Source organism: Pipistrellus kuhlii, unplaced genomic scaffold (genome assembly GCF_014108245.1).
Source record: "Pipistrellus kuhlii isolate mPipKuh1 unplaced genomic scaffold, mPipKuh1.p scaffold_m20_p_3, whole genome shotgun sequence".
Taxonomy (NCBI): domain Eukaryota; kingdom Metazoa; phylum Chordata; class Mammalia; order Chiroptera; family Vespertilionidae; genus Pipistrellus; species Pipistrellus kuhlii.
In genome coordinates, this window is record NW_023425529.1 from 49,047,592 (window position 1) to 49,068,631 (window position 21,040).

Below are 21,040 nucleotides of genomic sequence, written 5' to 3' on the forward strand. Positions count from 1 at the left end.
TGGCCTGGCTGGCAGGGCTTAGTGGTTGAGCACTGACCTATGAATCAGGAGGTCATGGTTTGATTCCCTGCCAGGGCAAATGCATTATTTGGGGGCTCAACCCCCAAAGTGGGGTATGGAGGAGTTAGTCAATCAATGATTCTCTCCCATCATTGATTTTTCTGTATCTCTTCCTCCTTCTCCCTTCCTCCCTGAAATAAATATTAAAAATATTTTTAAATGCACATTTTGAGGTACCTCCAAGGGTAGCATCCTATAATCAAATACTATTTCTGTAGTAAAAAAACATATAAATAGTCTCAGAATGATTTTTTAAAAAGCCATAAATAACTTCACTCTGGTCAGGTTTAAACACTATATGAGTTACCCACACACACACAAACAAAAATGTGATTTTATTTTTTAAATTTTGGAATCATGGGTAATAATTTATCTCGTTTCTCCAATGAAGGCACTAAAGCAAGAGAGGTTAAGTAACTTGCCAAGAGTCACACAGCTGATAAAAGAAAAAGATGGAACTTCACCAAGGTCATTGGCTTAAAAACCTATGCTCCAAATTCCATCTGCCACTCCTGCCAGGTGAATCCCCCTTGTGGAAATAAAAGCCTTCCTCTGAAGATCTACTACTCAGGACCTTTAGGGGAGAAAAGGGAGAATTCTGAGCAACCTTAAAATTTCTCTTCCCAAACAGAAGCAACCCAGAGTACATCTAGCTCTCAGGCCCCTTCCTCACCTTCAGACTTCTTGCTGAGTACACAGAAGACCTGGCCAGAACACTTCCTTTCCTCTCCCAACCCTTTCGACAGGATGTTTTTTGAGCCTCACTCGGGCAAAACCGAACAAGAGCTAACAAGAGTTTGGGTTGGGGGCCGGCAGAGATGTGAGAAGTTTCAGGCAAAGGAAAATGCAACTCTCAATTACCTGCATGACAGTGACCTAAACTGCCTGCCAATAACCCCCTCTTGTTGGAAAGTTACCCTTTAATATTCTATCTTACAACCTCTAATCTCTCCCTTTCCCCACCAGGCTTCCCAGCAAGGCCATTGATCTGAAGAGGAATTGCATCTCTGACCTTTGTCCCTAGGCCTGGCAGCTCACATGGGCACCCACTGTCTCCCACATAGGCCCAGGAACACTTCTTTCCCCAAACAAACCAACCTCCACTCACATCCCCCGCTCTGTCCTTTCACTGATTATGCATTGGCAGCTTCTGCCAAGTTCTACCTGTAACTGGCTTCATCTCCCAAGTCAGATGTTTGGCTGCTCTCTCCCCTGCAACAAGGAGTCATGCCAGCTGGACCCATTCGCCTTTCCCAGCCTCTGGCGGCCAGGACAGAACCAGGACCACAGCTGTGGAGACCCTGAGCCCGGGGTTGGTGGCCTTCTCTCACTGTGTCACTCAAGAAGGGCCTCCCCCAACAATGATCTCCTCATTGTTCCTGGCCTTCCCATTCCTGGCTCTGGCCACAGTGGCCACCACCAGAGCTGACAGTCGGTGCCTGGCATGTGGGGAGCCTGCCTTGGACCTGCAGAGCCAGCGCGAGCTGCTTCTCCCCCTTGCCAAGAGAAGCATCTTGGACAAGCTGCACCTCAGCCAGCGCCCAACGCTGAGCCGGCCAGTGTCCAGAGCCGCTCTGAGGATAGCGTTGCAGCGCCTCCATGGGCGCCCACAGGGGGCGCTTCCGGAGGCTGACAAGGGACAGGAGTATGAGATCATCAGCTTTGCTGAGACAGGTGGGTTACTGACCTGTAGATCTTCCTCAAAACCTGACCTCTCAAGGAAAGGAAAACTGTCCTCCCCAACCTAACCCGTGACTTCCTCCCCCAAACCATCCCAACTCTTTCTCCCCATGACCTGCCATCTCCTAATCCAGGATTCCCACTACCTCCCCACGCTGTGCCCCCCAGTCTCTCTCTGGTCATTTAGATGTGACCAATGGGCAGCTGAGATGTGGGTAAATTTCACGTTATTTAAGATTGCCTGCCTCCATCTCCTTTAGCTTCTCTCTCTAAAGACCCCACAAACTTCCCCAGGCTGTGGTGTGAGCTCATCCACTTCCTGGGCCTGGACCCAGAGACTGGAGGCTGGGAGTCTGTCTTTTCTCTGGCCCAGGATCCAACTTCTTCATCTCCTCTCCCCCAGATGCCTCATTTGGGTAAAAGGGCAAAATAAAAACACCAGAACAATATACCTCCCCACCCTACCCCTGCCCTCTTGCCTTGTTACACATCAGGACAGGGTAAAAATGGGACATAGAAAGGTGGAGAGAGGATAGAACAGGAGAGTTACTTCCATGGAGGGGAGAAGAGTTGGAGAACTTAGTGGGCAGCTGGAGAGAAAGACCAAGAATTCGGAGACAGTACCCTGGAAACAGAACACAAAGTGATCTACTGGTATCTGTCCTCTGAGCTTCTTACGAGTGCTTTCTTAGGTCTGAAGGCTCTTCCCATTCCTGGTCTGTACTTCAAGTCCCGGCACTCCCATTCTCCCATCCAAGTATTATGGCCCGACCCTGCTTAGCTTCCGAGATCAGACGAGATCGGGCGCGTTCAGGGTGGTATGGCCGTAGACTGGCACTCCCATTCTCAAAAAGCCTACGCTGACCTGAGGGAGAAGTGCTCCCTTACCTTGAACCAGAACTCTCTGTGGGAAATTGTCTATGTTCAGGTTTTCTATAAAGCCTGTCTTCCCATAGGATATCAACCCTGAGGTCAGGAACTGTCATTTATTCCTCATCTTATCACCAGAGGCTAGCATATAGTAGAAGTAGCTTACACTTAACAATGTTTACTGTGTTTTAAGTCTTTTGCATATACTAAGATCCTCACAAGAGCTCAGTGACACAATTACTATCGTTATCCCATTTTAGAGGTGATGAAACTGAGGCACATGAGGTTGAGTAACTTGCTAAAGTTCACATGACCGGTAAGTAGTGAAACTAGTCATGGCTCTGTAATCCATGGCCTTGGGCACTACACCATTCTGCCTCTCCCAAATATAATAGATGCCCAATAAACATGGGTTGCGTTAAAACAACCAAATCCCACTGCAGGTCAGCTTGACCATAGTCTAGAGTCCCCAGTGATGGATGAGACCTTATTCTAGTTCAAAATGTGCTTCTGTTCATGATTAAGAAGACAATTCTAGAGCCAGATAGCCAGGCTCAAATCCTTGTTCAGACACTTATTTCTTTTTTTTCTTTTTTCTTTTTTCTTTTTTCTTTCTTTCTTTCTTTATTTATTTATTTTTGTTACATTGAGATAAAGATTTTTTATTGATTTTTTTTGCCCCCCTCCCTCCCTCCCTCCCACACATCCCCTCCCTCCCCAGAGTTTTGTGTCAATTGGTTGTACTTATATGCATGTATAAAAGTCCTTCGGTTGATCTATTATCTCCCCCAGATCTTCCTCCCCTCCCCGCTGTAATTTGACAGTCTACTTCACATGCAGACACTTATTTCTGTGTGACCTGGGTTGTTAATAGGTTTCTTACGTATAAAATGGGGATTAACTGGAGGATAGTTGAGATAATAAAATAAGCTAATACAGGTAATGTACTTAGAAGACTAAGGTGGGAGGGAACAGGAAATAAAAGACTTAGCTCCTGCCGAAACTGGTTTGGCTCAATGGATAGAGTGTTGGCCTGCTGACTGAAAGGTCCCAGGTTTGATTCCGGTCAGGGGCATGTACCTTGGTTGCAGGCGCATCCCCAGTGGGGGGTGTGCAGGAGGCAGCTGATCGATGTTTCTCTGTCATCGATGTTTCTAACTCTCTATCCCTCTCTCTTCCTCTCTGTAAAAAAAAATCAATAAAATATATTTTAAAAAATAAAATAAAAGACTTAGCTCCTGCCCATGAGGGGTTTAGATGCTGCTGCTGCTGCTGCTGCTGGAAATAAGTTATTTAGAATACTAGGCAGAATGGAATAAATGCTGCCTGTGGGCACAAGAGTTTGCTGGGCCAGGATTAACTCACTGGCACCTGGTGAGACAGGGAGGTCTTTCAGAAGATTGCAAATGGACTGCCATTAGAGAATAAATTTGCCTTCAAAAGGGTAAAGAATGGTAAATAACATCCTAATGGAGGGGGGAGTCAGATGAAAGTTTGAAGGAGTAGATTGCATTTGGAGTTGAAAACTAGTTTGGAGATTAGGTGGACAGATGGCCATGAACCATGAATCCCTTGAATACTGAAATCCTGGCTGGATTTGTTTTTTTTCCACCTTTGTATCCCTGACACTTAGCCCAGTTCCTGGCACATTGCAATAATAATGATGGTTGCCATGCATTCTGTGTAACTGCCTCACCTCCTGTGATTCTCACAACCACCCTATAAAACAGACTTTAGAATTCCCACCTTATGAATGCAAAAACTGAGATTCAAAGATTATTTACATGGCCAAGGACATACAGCTTGCAAGGGGCAGAATTCAAACATAATTCTCTCTGACTTCAAAGTCTGTATACTTTCCACATATTTGCTAATCAATGAATGATTACAGTGCTCAGGCCAGAGGGGACCTGATCTGAGATGAAGTTTGAAGGTGAGAATGGCTGATGCCTGGATTTCACCTTTCACATTTAAATATTTTAGCCCAAAGTTTTCATTTCAATTCACTTAAGTTATCTACACCATAGTGTGAAATAAAGATCTGAAAATTGTTCTTGCTGGAAGTATGAAGAGAGAGTTTGTGGCTCTGGGGAAACTAGGGTAGGGGCCTTCAATGGAGACGTGGAACTGGCTCATGAGAGCTGATTGTGAATATCTTCCAACTCTGCATCCAGAGACATCACATTGATAGTTTGAAATCAGTCATGGTGGGAGAATTTATACCACAGAAATTGGCAAATACTACAAATCAGAGTGTTTCCCCCATCTAGAATCCAGTTGTTAAATATTTACCAGCACACGACTGCTTGTGACCTAAAAATACAAGTTAACTGCCTCCAACACACTTAATATACAATGCTGTGACAAGACAGGATACTGTAATTGATACTCCTATTCAAAATGGGCGTTGGGGAAGCACAGAGCCGTCACTGACCCATGGAAATTCTTTATATATAAATTGATTTTTTACAGACAGGGATAGAGAACTAGAAACATTGATAAGAGAGAAACATCCATCAGCTGCCTCTTGCACACCCCCTACTGGGGATGTGCCCGCAACCAAAGTACAATACATTCCCTTGACAGGAATAGAACCTGGAACCCTTCAGTCCACAGGCCGACGCTCTATCCACTGAGCCAAACCAGTTTTGGCTGACCCATGGAAATTCTGATATTTAGCCAGGCACGTATCTCAGTCTATCCCAAATCCAGAATTCCCTTGGTTAGTGTCTGATTCTGCTGCTTCCTGGTAGGATTTTTTTCTCCTCTCAGGAAGAGTCCACCATTGCTCTCCTTGAGATATCTGAAAGCACCCGTTGAGATGTCTTTCCTTTTAAATAAGAAATGACCTGTGCTCATGAGAAGTTGGGGGCCCACAGGCCTCTTTTCATTTTGAATTGTCTCTGTCCCTTTTGTCCAAATTGGTACTGCTTTCAAACTTTAAAACTCTGTAGGGCTTCTCAATAATAAATTATAGCCTACCCAATTAGACAAAAGGCAGTCAAGACAGACCCTTATTTATGTTACAAGTCATGGTGTTGTGGGGTACAACTCTTAAGATTCTTGGAAACCCTTTTGTCTTGTTGAGAGGGTCCACCGAAGATCATCTTAAGTTTTAGAGCTAAACAAATATGTTAGGTCATAACAAAGGGTCTTATGGCTGACCCTTTTTTTTTGTTTTTATCTTCACACCGAGGTCATGTTTTACTGTCAGTGCCCTGGATTTGATTTTTGCCTTGAGAGCATATCTTATTTGAAGAACTTTTTGCCAGACAGAGAGACAGTATATTTTATTGTTCAATCTAGCAAGTCCTGTTTGAAATATTCTGTCGAAATTCTGCTTGAAAATTTAACAGTTCTTAGGATAAGGCAGCTAAAATAAGCCAAATGACACTTTCAGCATTCTGCCTGGAAATATCTTCAGCTAAATTCACAACTTTGTTAGATATCACTTCTAGCTTCCAAGTTATCACAGCTGATAACCAATACGTAATACAGTGTCCCCTTTCTCTGGCTTCCAATAGCAATTTTCTCACTGCTCTAACTGCCTTCACTAACACTCTTCTCACCATCCTTACAACCTCTGCCTGCTACCCAATCCCAAAGCCAGTGCTACATGTTTTAGGTCTTCATTATGGAACATCCTACTTCTGATACTAGTTTCTGTTTTAGTTATCCATTAATATAACAAAGAAGCCCAAATACAGGGGCTTAAAAGAAAAAATTTAATGTTTTTTATGATTTTGTGATTTGACTGGGTTTCTCTGGACAGTTCTGGTCCACATATGCTAGCTGAGGTCACTCATGTAACTACGTTCAAGCAGAAGCTCAGATGGGGCTAGAACATCTACGATGGTTTTTGATTCTCCACATGGCTTTTCATCATTCAGTAGTCTCTCCCAAGTTTCTCTGAAGCCAAGTTGCTGGCTTCCAAAAAGATGAAGCCTCAGTGTATAAGCTTCTGCTTGCACTATGCTTGCCTGTGTCTCGTTGGCCAAATCAAATCACATGGCCAAGGCAAGAGTTAATATGGGAAGAAATTGCACAAAGCTATGAATGTTGGGAGCTGTTGTTCATTGGGAGCCAATGATATAATGATCTATCACAACCCCTGTGGGCCATATGTCTGCCTGCCATAACTGGATTGACTTTAGAGGTCCTACCAGTAAGGTGCTTAGTGACCTAGCAAGAAAATATTAATTAGGCCAATCAGACTCCTCTGGGATTTTGGAATTGGGACAATGAAAGGTCTGCTCACTTAGCTAGGAAGAGGTGAGTAAAAGGTTCTATAGACTCAGGACTTGTGACCACCATTTTGGGAGTTGAGAAAGCTAATGAGGAGGCAGAAGAAGTATATCCAAGCCAGCTAGAATATAAACTCCATGGTTCACCATTATATAGTTCACTTAGTACATAGTCAGCACCCAATAAAAATTTGTTGAATGAATGGTCTTTTATTTCTTTTTTTGTTTGTTTTAATATACTTTATTGATTTTTTTACAGCGAGGAAGGGAGAAGGACAGAGAGATAGAAATATTGATGAGAAAGAAACATCAACCAACTGCCTCCTGCACACCCCTACTGGGGATGTGCCTGCAACCAAGGTACATGCCCTTGACCAAAATCTAACCTGGGGCCTTTCAGTCCACAGACCAACTTGACTCTGTCCACTGAGCCAAACCGGTTTTGATTCTTTTATTTCTTTAATTCTTATTTTACACTGACACCAGAGTTACTTGCCAAAAACTTGGCTAGATCATGAAATTCCCCATCTCAAAAACCTTATCAGTGAAGAAAGTCCAAACTTTCAGAGAGAAAAGAATGAAGTAGACTTACTTAGAAACAGAGATGAGAGAGATCATATTGGGTCTGAGAGCTGTCAAAAGCTGTCTTATTTCCTGACATTCCAGTTCACATGAACACTAGTTGAACTTTATTTTTTATGTCCATGAGAGTGCCAGTGGCATTCCCACAATAAAGCACTCTTTACTTGATTTAAAAAAAAAAAAAAAAAAAAAAAAAAAAAAAAAAAAAGGTAGCATAGATCAAATCATAATGGGCTTCTGACTGCTTCCTAAAAGAGTTTGGGCTTTCTTCACTAATAAGGTTTTTGAGATGATGAATTTCATGAATTACAGAGGAAGGGAGAGGGAGAAAGAGATACATTTATGAGAGAAACGTCAATCTGCTGCCTCCTGCCTGCCCCTATTGAGGATCAAGTCCACAACCTGAGCCACATTCTGGGCATGTGCCTGACCTGGAATCCAATTGACAACCTCTCAGTGCATTGATGCTCTGAGCTACATCTGCCAGGGCTAGACAACTGATTTTTTTTTAAGTCACTTTGGAGCAAAAGGGGTAGGTAATTACCATTATTTTTTTGTAAATCAATCAAAATTATACCTTTTTTGTCATTCAGCAAAAATAGTTTTGATATACCGCAGAACTTTAGTAATTAGTTTGTGTGTGCCATGAGATGAAAAAGGTTGAAAATCACTAAACTAATGTATAGTAAAGGCAACAAGATTAGTGAAATTATATTATGAATTGGAGGTAGATTTGACAGGTCTTACAGATAATTTCAAAGCAGGAGATGAGAGCAATCAAGGTTTTGGCTTAAGCAATGCATTTATATGGAAGGAGGAGATTGGAGAAGGAATGGGTTTGGGGAGATAAATCTAGAGTTCTTTGAATGTGAAAAGTTTGAAATATCATTGGCTATCCAACTAGGTTATCAGACGAGCTGTTGGATATACAAGCCTGGGGCTTGGGGAGAAGTCAGGTCCAGGAGTATATATTTGGTAGTCATCAGCATATAGATGAAATTAAAGCCATGGGAATTGATGAGACCATTCTGAGAGAGAGTATAGATATAGAAGAAAAAGGAGAAGAGAGCTCGGGACTTCCAACATGTAGAGGGTCAGGCAGAAAAAGAGGAGTTGTCAGCAAACAAAAGATCAAAGTGGAGTGGCCAGAGTCACAAAAGCCAGGAGGGGGGGGAAATATTTCAAGAAGGAGGGAATGGTTAAGTATGTCAAGCACTGCTTAAAGGTCAAGTAATATGAATATAAAGAGATGAAACCACCGAAACCGGTTTGACTCAATGGATAGAGCATCAGCCTGCAGACTGAAAGGTCCCAGGTTCAATTCCAGTCAAGGCCATGTATGTACCTTGGTTGTGGGACATCCCCAGTGGGGGGTGTGCAAGAGGCAGCTGATCAATGTTTCTCTCTCGTCGATGTTTCTAGCTCTCTATCCCTCTCCCTTCCTCGCTGTAAAAAATCAATAAAATGCCAAAACCGGTTTGGCTCAGTGGTAGAGCGTCAGTCTAAGGACTGAAAGGTCCCAGGTTCAATTCCAGTCAAGGGCATGTACCTTGGTTGCGGGCACATCCCCTGCATGTACCTTGGTTGCGGGCACATCCCCTGCATCTGATCGATGATTCTCTCTCATTGACGTTTCTAGCTCTCTATCCTTCTCTCCTCCTCTCTGTAAAAAAATCAATAAAATATATATTTTTTAAATCAATAAAATATATATTTTTTTTAAAAAAAGAGAGAGAGATTAGCCGAAACCGGTTTGGCTCAGTGGATAGAACGTTGGTCTGCGGACTGAAAGGTCCCGGGTTCGATTCCGGTCAAGGGCATGTACGTTGGCTGCGGGCACATCCCCAGTAGGGGGTGTTGCAGGAGGCGGCTGGTCGATGTTTCTCTTTCATCGATGTTTCTAACTCTCTATCCCTCCCTCTCTGTAAAAAATCAATAAAATATATTTTTTTTAAAAAAGAGAGAAAGAGAGAGAGAGGGAGAGAGATTAAACCACTGGACTTGGCAACATGGCAGGTGTTGGTGAACCTGAAAGAGTAATCTCAGTGGAGTGGAGGGAATAAAAACCCAATGAAAGGGTTTATTTCAGTAGGGCAGGTGAGGGATGAAGAGGGGAACTGTGGCAATCCTAATAGGGATCGGAAGAAATGCATAGACATTAGAACCACTGTGATGAGGGACTGGATAAGGGGAATGAAGGAGGTGACCAAAGGGTTTCTAAAGATGATAAGGAGGGTAGTGGCACCACCAATTCTAAGAACAAGAAGAGAGATCAGCAAGAAAGAAAATAATGATTTTCATTTGGGACAAATTGATTTTAATGTGCTGGCAGGACATTTATGTGTCCTGAAGCTTGATGATTCCCAAATCTACATGTCCAGGCCAGAGGTGCAAAATGGTCTGAACTGGACATACAGTTCAGTTCTCTGAGAATCACCAGAATAAAAGTTGTTTTGGCTGACCGTGAGTTTGGGTAAGAGCTCTTCTCAGTGTAAAAGGCAAACTTTGGAGAACTCTTGCATTAAAGTGCTGGTCAGAGAAAGAAAAGCCAGCAAAGAAAATCAAGGAAGAATCAAAAGAGAATTGTGTGCCAAAACCGGTTTGCTCAGTGGGTAGAGCGTCGGCCTGCAGACTGAAGGGTCCCAGAGGTCCCAGGTGCGATTCCTGTCAAGGGCATGTACCTTGGTTGCAGGCACATCCCTAGTAGGGAGTGTGCAGAAGGCAGCTGATGGATGTTTCTCTCCCATCGATGTTTCTAACTCTCTATCCCTCTCTCTTCCTCTGTAAAAAAAATCAATCAATAAATAAATACAACCGGGACCGGTTTGCCTCAGTGGATAGAGCGTTGGCCTGCAGACTGAAAGGTCCCGGGTTCGATTCTGGTCAAGGGCATGTACCTTGGTTGTGGGCACGTCCCCAGTAGGGGGTGTGCAAGAGGCAGCTGATAGATGATTCTCTCTCTTCGATGATTCTAACTCTCTATCCTTCTCTCTTCCTCTCTGTGAAAAATCAATAAAATAAAATAAATAAAATAAAATAAAATAAATACATATATACAGAGAGAGAGAGAGAGAGAGAGAGAGAGAGAGAGAGAGAGGGAGAGAGAGAGAGGGAGGGAGGGTTGTGTAATAAAAGCCAAGAGAGAAAGGACTTTTAAGAAAGAAAGCGCAGTCAGCAACATGGTCAAGAATGAGCAGAGTGTTCAAGTGTGCGGAGAATAGAGAGGTAGCTGATAAGAACTGACACTCAGCACACCGATGACTGGAGCTTCTTGTGTCCACAGGCTTCTCCAGCATCAACCAGACTCGTCTTGATTTCCACTTCTTCTCTGATAGAACTGCTGGGGGCATGGAGGTCCTGGAGGCCAGCCTCAGGCTCTTTGTGCAGCTCCCTCCCAATACCACCTGGACTTGGAAGGTGAGGGTGCTGGTGCTAGGTTCACACAAAGCCAACCTCACTTTGGCCACTCAGCACCAGCTAAAGATGGATGCCAGTGGCTGGCACCAGCTCCTTCTGGGACCTGAAGCTCAGGCTGCCTGCAGCCAGGGACACCTGACCCTGGAGCTTGTGCCTGAAGGCCAGGTAGCCCAGAGCTCCGTCATCCTGAGTGGGGCTGCCCAGAGGCCTTTTGTGGCAGCCCGGGTGAGAGTTGGGAGCAAGCACCGGGTCCGACGTCATGGCATCAACTGCCAGAGTGGGTCCAGGATGTGCTGCCGACAAGAGTTCTTCGTGGACTTCCGTGAGATTGGCTGGCACGACTGGATCATCCAGCCTGAGGGCTACGCAATGAACTTCTGCACGGGGCAGTGCCCGCTGCATGTGGCAGGCATGCCGGGCATTGCTGCCTCCTTTCATACCACCGTGCTCAATCTTCTCAAGGCCAACGCAGCTACAGGTACAGCTGGAGGGGGCTCATGCTGCGTGCCCACCGTCCGGCGCCCCTTGTCTCTGCTCTACTATGACAGGGACAGCAACATTGTTAAGACTGACATACCTGACATGGTGGTCGAGGCTTGTGGGTGCAGTTAGTCTACCCCAAGGTAGAGTAGGCAAATATGCCCCCACAGAGGTGCCCTTCCTTGAGAAGAGGGACTGGCTCCATTACTGCCTCTGTACAGACGGTGCAATCCCTCTTCCTGAGCAACCTACAGAAATTATCCCAACTTTGACTTAGGGAGGTCTTCATCTAAAGAGAGTCACTGTGCCCTAGCTGGCTTGGCTCAGTGGATAGAGCATTGGCTTGTGGACTGAAGGGTCATGAGTTTGATTCTGGTTAAGGGCACATGCTGGTTTACAGGCTCAATCCCCAGTAGGGGGCATGCAGGAGGCAGCCAATCAATGATTCTCATCGTTGATGTTCCTCTCTCTCTCTCTCTCTCTCTCTCTCTCTCTTCCTTCTTCTCTGAAATCAATAAAAATATATTTTTAAAAAATAAAGAGAGTCACTGTGCCTGATCAGGGTAGCTCAGTGGTTGAGCATTTATTCATGAACTGGGAGGTCATGATTCAATTCCCCATTAGGGCACATACCTTGGTTGCAGGCTAGATTCCCAGTAGGGTTCAGGTAGGAGGCAGCCGATTAATGATTCTCTCTCATAGTTTTCTACCTCTCTATCCCTCTCCCTTCCCCTTTCTAAAATCAATAAAAAACTTATTTTTAAAAAAGTCAACCTTTAAAAAATAAATAAATACATACGTAAACCGCCAGCCTCTCTCCTAGAGCACTGTCCATCAAGCAAGCCCCACCTGCTCAACTGCCATTCCAGAGACTCTGATTCACCTCCACCCATAAGCAGTGCAACCCAGGCAGACACCCATAACCTACTCTTAGTCTACACTAGGGGTGTCGAACTCAATCAGAGAAGGGGCCAAAATCTAAAATCCAGCCTAAATCGCGGGCCCGAATGGTTTACTGAACAGTCATAAACTGTCATTGTGATGGAAACGCAGCGGAGTGCAGTGATGACAGCGCGGTGCGGGCCACATTGCAAGGCCTGGCGGGACGGATTTGGCCCGCGGGCCTTGTGTTTGACACATGTGGTCTACACCATAATCCACTATGCATCCCTGCCCTTTCCCCTCAATGTCCATACCTCTCTAAAGAAGTTGACCCAGCCTTTTCCCTTGATTTTCTGGATCTCCAAAGAGACCCCGCCTTGGTTTCACCAAAGATTAGATCATTGCTCTCCAAAATGAGGCTCATTCCTCTCTATATCTTGAGCCCTTTTCCTTCTTACTTGCCCCAGTGCAGTGGCCCACCTAAGGCCTTCTTGGCACACCCACATCCTTTCTTTATTCTTCTCTGCCCTGCTCTATGCCCTTGGGGGCTTACTCACCTGAGTTCCTTTGGCCTCTGCTTCCTGCTGAATTTGACTAAGGGAAGACACAAGCAAGAAATCCAAATATTTCCTACTCATGCTGACTCGGCCTAGGAGCCATGTGTGACTGTGGCTGTGACTATGTCCCTTCAGCTCCTGTCTCGCTTCTCTCTTCCGTGGCTTCAGCTTTGCCTGAGTTCTGATATCACTGCTTCCATGCTAAAGGCTTATAATGGCTCTCCACTCTTACCAGTACCTCAGTGCTTCAATATCCTTCGTTGGTTCCCTTAACCCTGCCCAAACCTCTGTAAAGAAGAGTCCTTCAGTGCTCAGCTGGTGTTGCTCAGTGGTTAAGTATCGACCCATGAACCAGGAGGTCAGAGTTTGACTCCCGGTAGGAGGTGTGCAGGAGACAACCAATCAATGATTCTCTTTCATCACTGAAGTTTGTCTCCCTTTCCCTTCCTCTTTCTGAAATCAATAAAAATAAATTAAAATAAAATAAGTCCTTCATTAACTCTTCTCAGTGATGCAAACACAGACAGCTGAGAGGGTCTTTTGTCTCCTGTGAGAACCCCAACTGACAGGCCTGAGGACAGCTGCCTGCTGTGTCCATTTCTGCTCTCTGCCCACAGGTTCCTCAGGGCTATTGTGTCCATTCCATACTTCATGCCCTTTCTTCCTCAGGCTGCCTCCCCTCCTTTGTTAGGCCCCCTGAACCCTTTTTGGAACCCTCTTTGCTGGTCCCAAGCCTAATAAAGACCTGCGTTTTACCCGGTCCTCTTCCCCCAGATGATTGCTCAATCAGATCATTGCTCAATCAGAAAGTAGGCCAACAACCTGTGGGCACACGTCTGGGGGGAGGCAGAGGAATGGTTCAGACATGGCTGCCTTCCTTTCACCAACTCTCAGGCCTCCATCCAGGAGTCCTGATTGAAAGCTGGAACAAGTAAGGGCTGCTACAACAGGGCAGGGAGAAAAAAAGGAAGGCCTGGAGCGAGAAGAGGGAGGCATTTGCTTTGCAACTGGGTTTCTGGGTTCTCTCTAGACCAGACATTTCCAAGAAAAATTTTTATAAGTTTTTATTTATTTCATAGAGAGGAAAGAAGAGGGAGAGAAAGATAGAGATATCAATGATAAGAGAGAATCATCAATCAGCTGTCTCCTGCACACCCTTCACTGAGAATTGAGACCATAACCTGGGCATGAGCCCAGATTGGGAATTGAACCATGACCTCCTGGTTCATGGGTGGATATTCAATGACTAAACCATTGAACATCTTGCTGGACTGCAAGAATTTTAAAAACATTCAACACCTGACAACAACAATAGCCATCTTGTGTGAATGCCTGTCTTGAACCATAAATATATATGTCATATAATAGAGTTGCATTTTATTGATCACATCACATAATAAGGTTGTGTCTGATTAGTTCTTTTTTTTTAAATATATATTTTATTGATTTTCACAGAGAGGAAGAGAGAGGGATAGAGAGTTAGAAACATCGATGAGAGAGAATCATCTATCAGCTGCCTCTTGCACACCCCCCACTGGAGATGTGCCTGCAACCAAGGTACATGCCCTTGACGGGAATTGAACCTGGGACCTTTCAGTCCGCAGGCCGAAGCTCTATCCACTGAGCCAAACCGGTTTCAGCTGATTAGTTCTTAGTACCAGAAATCCTTATTTACAAGTATAGACATTTTATTTTTTAATGGTTTTTTAAAAATTGATTTTTAGAGAGAGGGGAAGGGGGAGGGAGAGATAGAGAGATACATCCATGAAAGAAACATCCATCTGCTGCCTCCTGCATGCCCCCTATTGAGGATAGAGCCCACAATCCAAGCCACAACCTGGGCATGTGCCCTGACCGGGCATCCAACTGGCGATCTCTCAGTGCATTGGATGCTCACCAACTGAGCCACACCCACCAGGGCAAGACACCTGATTTTTATTAAAGTCACTTTGGAGCAAAAAAGGTAGGTAATTACTATTATTTTTTTGTAAATCAATCAAAATTAAACTTTTTTTTTGTCATGTGACCAAAAAATATATTTTGGGTATGCTGCAGAATTTTAGTAATTAGTTTGTGTGTCCCATGAGATGAAAAAGGTTGAGAATTACTGCTCTAGACCTTTGCCCTCTGCCCCCATCGTTTCCTCCCTTTGGTTGGACAGCCCTGCACCATGGGTCGATATTGTCTGCAGCCCAAGGCCGAGATTTTGCAACCCATGTGTTCTTTGGGTTACGTGATGTCTGTGTTTGCTCAGCTTATAACCCCCTTCTGCCAGGGTCTGAGGTCCTTGAAATAGGAACCCTAGAGGAGAAAGTCTGAAAGGGACCTCCTGAGGGACTGCAAGGCTGAGCTGTGGGGTTTCCTGAGCAACCTTGTGGGCGTTATCCCACCTTTAACCTGAGATCTTCATCTAAGGAGAGAATTTAAGGGACTCTTCTGGTACCTCTCCCTTCACGCACCCAACTCCCCTCCCTCCCACCACTTCAGTCCCCAGAGCCAAGACTAAGGTGCGGTAGAGTAAAGCACTCACCTTAGAGGCAAAATTTAAGGGGAAGCCAAAAAATTTATCAATAAAAATAAATTATATCCACTGAGCCAAACCGGTTTCGGCTAATTCTATATTTTTAAAACATCAAGGTTAATGCAAAAAAAAAAAAAAAAATCCATGATGAAAAAAGGCAAATTTGTAAGTAAACATGGCTCTGCCTGCTATAACAAGGAGAAAGAGTGGGTATGTCTTCTTTCAAACCTTTTCTTCCAGAGTCCCCTGAATCCCTAACTCTAGACTGTCAGACTTTTTCTCATTTAGGCAAGATAATCATTCAGGATTCTTCTACTTCCTTACCCACCCCTAAGCCTTGTCGCCATCCTCCAGCCCCAGCCAGATTGGAGGTAGGGCGGCCAATGAGGCAGATGGCTGGAGTATTTATAACTCAGGAGCACTTCTTGGGAAAAGTGACTAAGACGCTAAGAGCATATTTATAGCTGGGTTCTGACGTAAGTGTCAGTGAGGAGGTAGGGCCAAGCCAGGCACAGCAGCAAAGGGTAGGAAGAGCTGGAAATTGGGGGCACCTGACAGAGGGGAGGGGTGGGGACAGCGACTCCTGCAGCTGTTTCTTGCTGCTTCCCTGAACTCTGCCTCCTGGCACCAACAGGAAAGCCCTCTGCAACGCCGCTGTTGTGGGCAAAACCTCTGTCTTGCAGTTCTACGACGCGGATCCCAGAGGGTAGAGGGCTGTCACCAGCCGGGTCAGCAGAGACAGAGCTGGGGAGAACACTGGACGGAGGGGCTCGAGTGTTTCCGCCCCGGGGGGAAATGCAGGGCAGACAGGACGGCCTGTAAAGTCTCATTGTCCCTTCTCCCTGCTCCCCTCCACGAGGTGCCTTAAGTTCCTAGGAAGAACTTCGCACCCATCACCAAGCTCCACTGCCACCTGCCAGTGTGATGAGATCCAAAACCAAAGGCAGCAGCGATGCTGGTCCCAACTGCACTCTCTGCCCTCTGGCAGTGGCGAGATGTGAGAGCGGAGGGACCAGCTTCTCTGTCTCCTGTTGGGGAGTCAGGGTTCCCAGAGAGAGAGGTTGGGAAGCACTGCCTCTCTCCACCCGCCTGGCGGCCCCTTCTCTGGGAAGCTAGTCAGAGCTAAGACAGTGGCTGTCAGTAGCACTGCACTGCCACATGGTGGACATCGGGGGTACTGAAACCCAGCCCCCCAAAGCACCACCTCTATCCCTGCTGCTGGATTAGCAGGTTCTCTTGACAGTCCCCCCTCCTTCCCCCGCCACACACACACACACACACACGCTAGATAGTGGGGAGATGAATAAAATGGAGTGGGGGCACACTTCCAAGTCACGCTCACTTCCTCTCTCTTCTTGAAGAAACTGAGGTGTAAGGAGAAAGGCTAGCATGAGACCTTCCCTCATAAATTCAAGGTGGAGGGGCCTGGCCCTCCAATGTAGGGTCAGTGAGGGAGTGGGATAAGGAGGGCTGGGACTGAACTAAGGTTGCTGCACTTTTTGTTTGCTCTGCTCTTACAAGCCAACCATTTCTCATCCCCACTAAGCCAACCATTTCTCATCCCCACTAACAGAGACCTGGCACCACTTCTAGGATGCCCCACATTTAAGCAACTCTCACAGTCCCTGAAAGAGAACCAGCAGCTGGGTACACCACCACCCCCCCAAGTCCCATGCCCTCTGCCAGCCTTGGTGGACTCTGCCCTGCTGTAAGATTGCATCAACCCCACCGCCCCCACCTCTCTGGGTTTCCCCAGACATCACAGTAACATGCCAACCCCGTGCCCCTGCCCACTTCCACGTGTGCTCCAGTCCAACTGGACTCTGGGCAGCCAGCACAGGCAGGGTCAGGGCGTGACTTCTGTGTCCCATGGCACTGACACCTGGGCCTGGGCAAAAGGACTCTGCTCCTCCCGCCCCCACCTGCCAGCCTCTCCCCCTGTACCAGACCCAGTGCTAAAAATAGAAATCAGGGTTCTCCTTCTAGCCCAGAGACCCCAGGGGAACAACCGCGGGAACTCGCAGCTGCATCACAGCAACTGCTGCAGCAGTGGCCAAAGAGCGGGCTGGGGAGGCTGAAGGATGAGGGGAGATTGCCCTTCCCCACCTTGCTATATGGCGTTCCCTCCCCCAAGTCCCAGACCTTGAGGGCTGACCATGTGAAATCATCCTCTGTCTTGCATCATGCGTGTCCACATTGCCCCCACCCATACCCCTACCTCAAACTCAGTGACCAGGGCCAGATGGTGAAACCTGAGCTGGGGGGGGGGGGCATCCACGCCCTGCAGGGGCTTGATGGGCAGCAGAGCTGGCCAATCCGGTGCTCAGAAGGTAGGTCTGCAGGCTGACCACGAGGTGCAGAAGCCCCAGGCTGCAGACTCTAAAGAGGCCCCCCGCCAGTAACCAGACATAAGCTACGAGGGTCAGATTGGCAGACTGTGCTAGACACAGCTACCCATCAGGCCGTCCACTTTCTACCAGGCAACGGAAGACAGGTGGCTCTGCCCTTGGCTGAGGGTAGGTGTGGCACTCCTGTCCGCCCCCACTGTGCCCTCTCTGGCCCCCGTGCAATCAGACGCAACAACAGGAGCAACTACCACCTGAGGCCATTCACCAGGAACATGGGGCTCCCTGGTGTCCAGCTCCGGCTGGTGCTGCTGTGGGCACTGGTGTGGGCACAGGAGACAAGGTCTGTGTGTCCCTCTTGCGGGGGCCCCACCCTGGCGCCCCAGGCGGAACGAGCTCTGGTCCTAGAGCTAGCCAAGCAGCAAATCCTGGAGGGGCTGCACCTGACCAGTCGTCCCAGGATCACTAACCCTCCACCCCAGGCAGCACTGAGCAGAGCTCTCCGGAGACTACAGCAGGGAAGTGTGGCTCCGACGAAAGGGGAGGAGGTCATCAGCTTTGCTACCACCACAGGTGGGTGAGAGAGAGAGAGGCAGAAAGCAAGCAGGGGAAGGGGGGCGGAAAGGGAGGCTGGCAGACAAGGTAGACAGAGCAGGGTGTGGGAGGAGGAGGAGAAGATGGGGCAGGGACTGGGTGCGGAGGATGCTAGACAGTCCCCGTTTCCTCTAACGGTGGGCGCTAGGGAGAGCAGAGGGCAGGGCTTGCAGGAGTCTAGCTCGGAGGAGAGCTCCACTTCTGCTCAGTCCCTCAGACCTTTCTCCACCTTTCCCGCAGATCCCTCCACGCCAACCTGCAGCTCCACGCTCACCTTCCACCTGTCCACTCCTCGGTCCCACCAGCTGTTCCACGCGCGCCTGTGGCTTCACGTACTCCCCACCCTTCGTGGCACTCTTTACTTGAAGATCTTTCGTTGGGGCACCAGGAGGAGGCACCGAGGGTCCCCCGCCTTCCTGGCTGAGCACTCAATTACAAGCCCCGGCTGGCATGCCCTGACTCTGCCCTCTAGTGGCCTGAGGGGTAAGGAGTCTCGTGTCCTAAGACTCCAGCTGGACTGCAGTCCCCTAGAAGGCAACAGCACAGCTGCCGGCGGCCAACCTCCGCGCCTCCTGGACACAGAGGGAAACCAGCGGCCCTTCCTGGAGCTGAAGACCCGTCCCAATGGGCAGGGAGCAGGCCGTGTCAGGAGGAGGACCCCCACCTGTGAACCTGACACTCCCTTATGTTGTAGGCGAGACCATTACGTAGACTTCCAGGAACTAGGGTGGAGGGACTGGATCCTGCAGCCTGAGGGGTACCAGCTGAATTACTGCAGTGGGCAGTGCCCCTCCCACCTGGCTGGCAGCCCGGGCATTGCTGCGTCCTTCCATTCTGCTGTCTTCAGCCTCCTCAAGGCCAACAATCCCTGGCCCTTGGGTACCTCCTGCTGTGTCCCTACTACCCGAAGGCCTCTCTCTCTCCTCTACCTGAACCGAGATGGTAATGTGGTCAAGACAGATGTGCCCGATATGGTGGTGGAGGCCTGTGGCTGCAGCTAGCAAGAAGATCTGGGGGTTGAAGTAAAGATATCAAGTTGGGGGTTCCCAGGCAAAGGGCACCTGCGGCAGGAGGCATCAGATTCCTGATCTGCACCACCACCCGATGGGCCACCTGGCAGTATGACTGAGCTGATCTCTCTGGGACCCAAACGGACGCTTTCCTATCCAGGCGCTGGTCTGTTCCGGGGTATGGTGTGTGGGGAGCTGGGGAAAGTGTGTGCTCTGAAGGGATCTACCCAGAAAGCATGATTTCCTGCCCTAAGCCCTATGAGAAAACAGCAGCAGCAAAGGAGGGAGGGAGGGAGGGAAGAAGCAGGCAGAGAACATGACTTAGTCTCTCCCAAGAAGACAAAGTCCTCGAGAGAAGAAAGAAGCAGACAGAGGGCCCGGCAGACTTGGGGCAGGGGAAACAGGCTGGCCAGGGGTCGGGCTGTTGAGGTGCTTTAAGGGAGGGTCAACAAGGATATGGGCAAGGGCCGAGGAAAGGGGTTGAGCAGAACCCCAGAAATGGGAGTCAGGAGAGAAGCGTGCTGAGACTGAGAAGTTCCTCGGCTTTTCCCAGTGAGGGGCAGGACCCACTGGGGAGACAAACATTTATACTTTCCTAATAAAAATGAAGGGGGAAAAAATTCAACCAGTTTGAGTCATAAAGGGCTGGGGTGTTGGTACAGAGCAATGGTTCTCAAAGTGCGGTCTGGGGACCGCTGGGAGGTTCCTGAGACCCTTTCAGGGGTGTCCACGGGGTCACCACTATTTCCATAATAACACTAAGATGTTGTTTGCCTTTTTATGTTCATTCTCTCAAAAGCATTCAGTGTTTTCCAGAGGCTGGTGACATGTGATTACATCATCGTTCTGACATTGTTAATGGGATGCGTGCTTTGTGTATTCTTGTGTTACAAACTTTTTTCAGTTTTAATTTCTAATATGGTAAATTGGTATAGACCACATAAACAAAAGCTTGGTAAATTTTAAAGCGTGTAAAGTGGTCTTGAAACCAAACATTTGAGACTTGCTGATCTGGAGAAAGCAGTGTGGGAAGGAGAAGGCAGTGTGACCTAAAGGAACTACCCTGGAGGGTGGGGCACATGGCTGAGGCCGGAGCATGGGCAGGATCCCTTCTTCTCCAGTGACCTCTGGTCGTGCTTGACCCTCTGAGTATAACTGGTGTCTGGGTCAAAGAAACATGGGGGAGGGAGCTCAAATATGCTCCTTATCTGCACCTCACAGCTACTATCTACATGCGTCTGGCCTCAGATGACTTCCTAGTTTCTCCTTTTCCCCTTGACCCTCAGACTGAACAGTTAACCTACTAACTCTCCAGCCCCAAGGAGGTGGTTCTCGGAAGCAGAGTTAGGATGTGGGAGGTCTGTCTAAAGGGTAACAGAAAATAAAGGGACCTTCCTCCCCCCCCCCCCCTACCATGCTTTCGCCCCTTTCTCATAAAGAAAGGTCGGAGAGCATGAAATAGTTGACCCTATCCCTGCATCTGATCACCATGGCAACACAAATCCAAAAAGACACTACCGCTCTGCACTAGCAGCCTCTGCCAGTCCGGTGTTGGGGGCTCATACAACCCCCTCCCTGGACTAGCCTGACTGGGCTTTGGTGGCGATCTGTAAACCCTATTCCTTTGGCCTCCCAAGTTTCCTCTGCCTCGGAGACTCCAGGAGGGTGTCATGTGCCAAAAAGGCCAGCAGAGGGAGCAGACAGCCTGGCAGAGCAGAAAGAGCGCGGACAGCGCAGAGGTGCGGAGGTGGCCGCCTTCTCCAGAACTTCGAGAACAGGGAGAACCGGGGTTCCTCGG

General features: G+C 47.7%; 2 protein-coding genes across 2 annotated transcripts; both read left to right on the forward strand.

Moving 5' to 3' along the window:
- Nucleotides 1-1,253: 1,253 nt before the first annotated feature.
- Nucleotides 1,254-11,760, forward strand: INHBC (inhibin subunit beta C). Its single transcript, XM_045587431.1, has 3 exons — nt 1,254-1,734; nt 10,720-11,485; nt 11,521-11,760. The coding sequence occupies exons 1-2, from the start codon at nt 1,422-1,424 to the stop codon at nt 11,463-11,465; spliced, it is 1,059 nt and encodes a 352-aa protein (XP_045443387.1). The 5' UTR covers nt 1,254-1,421; the 3' UTR covers nt 11,466-11,485; nt 11,521-11,760.
- A 5,911-nt stretch (nt 11,761-17,671) lies between these two features.
- On the forward strand, nt 17,672-20,192 carry INHBE (inhibin subunit beta E). The gene is made up of 2 exons (XM_036458870.2): nt 17,672-18,211; nt 18,473-20,192. The coding sequence occupies exons 1-2, from the start codon at nt 17,914-17,916 to the stop codon at nt 19,231-19,233; spliced, it is 1,059 nt and encodes a 352-aa protein (XP_036314763.1). The 5' UTR covers nt 17,672-17,913; the 3' UTR covers nt 19,234-20,192.
- The last annotated feature ends 848 nt before the right edge of the window (nt 20,193-21,040 follow it).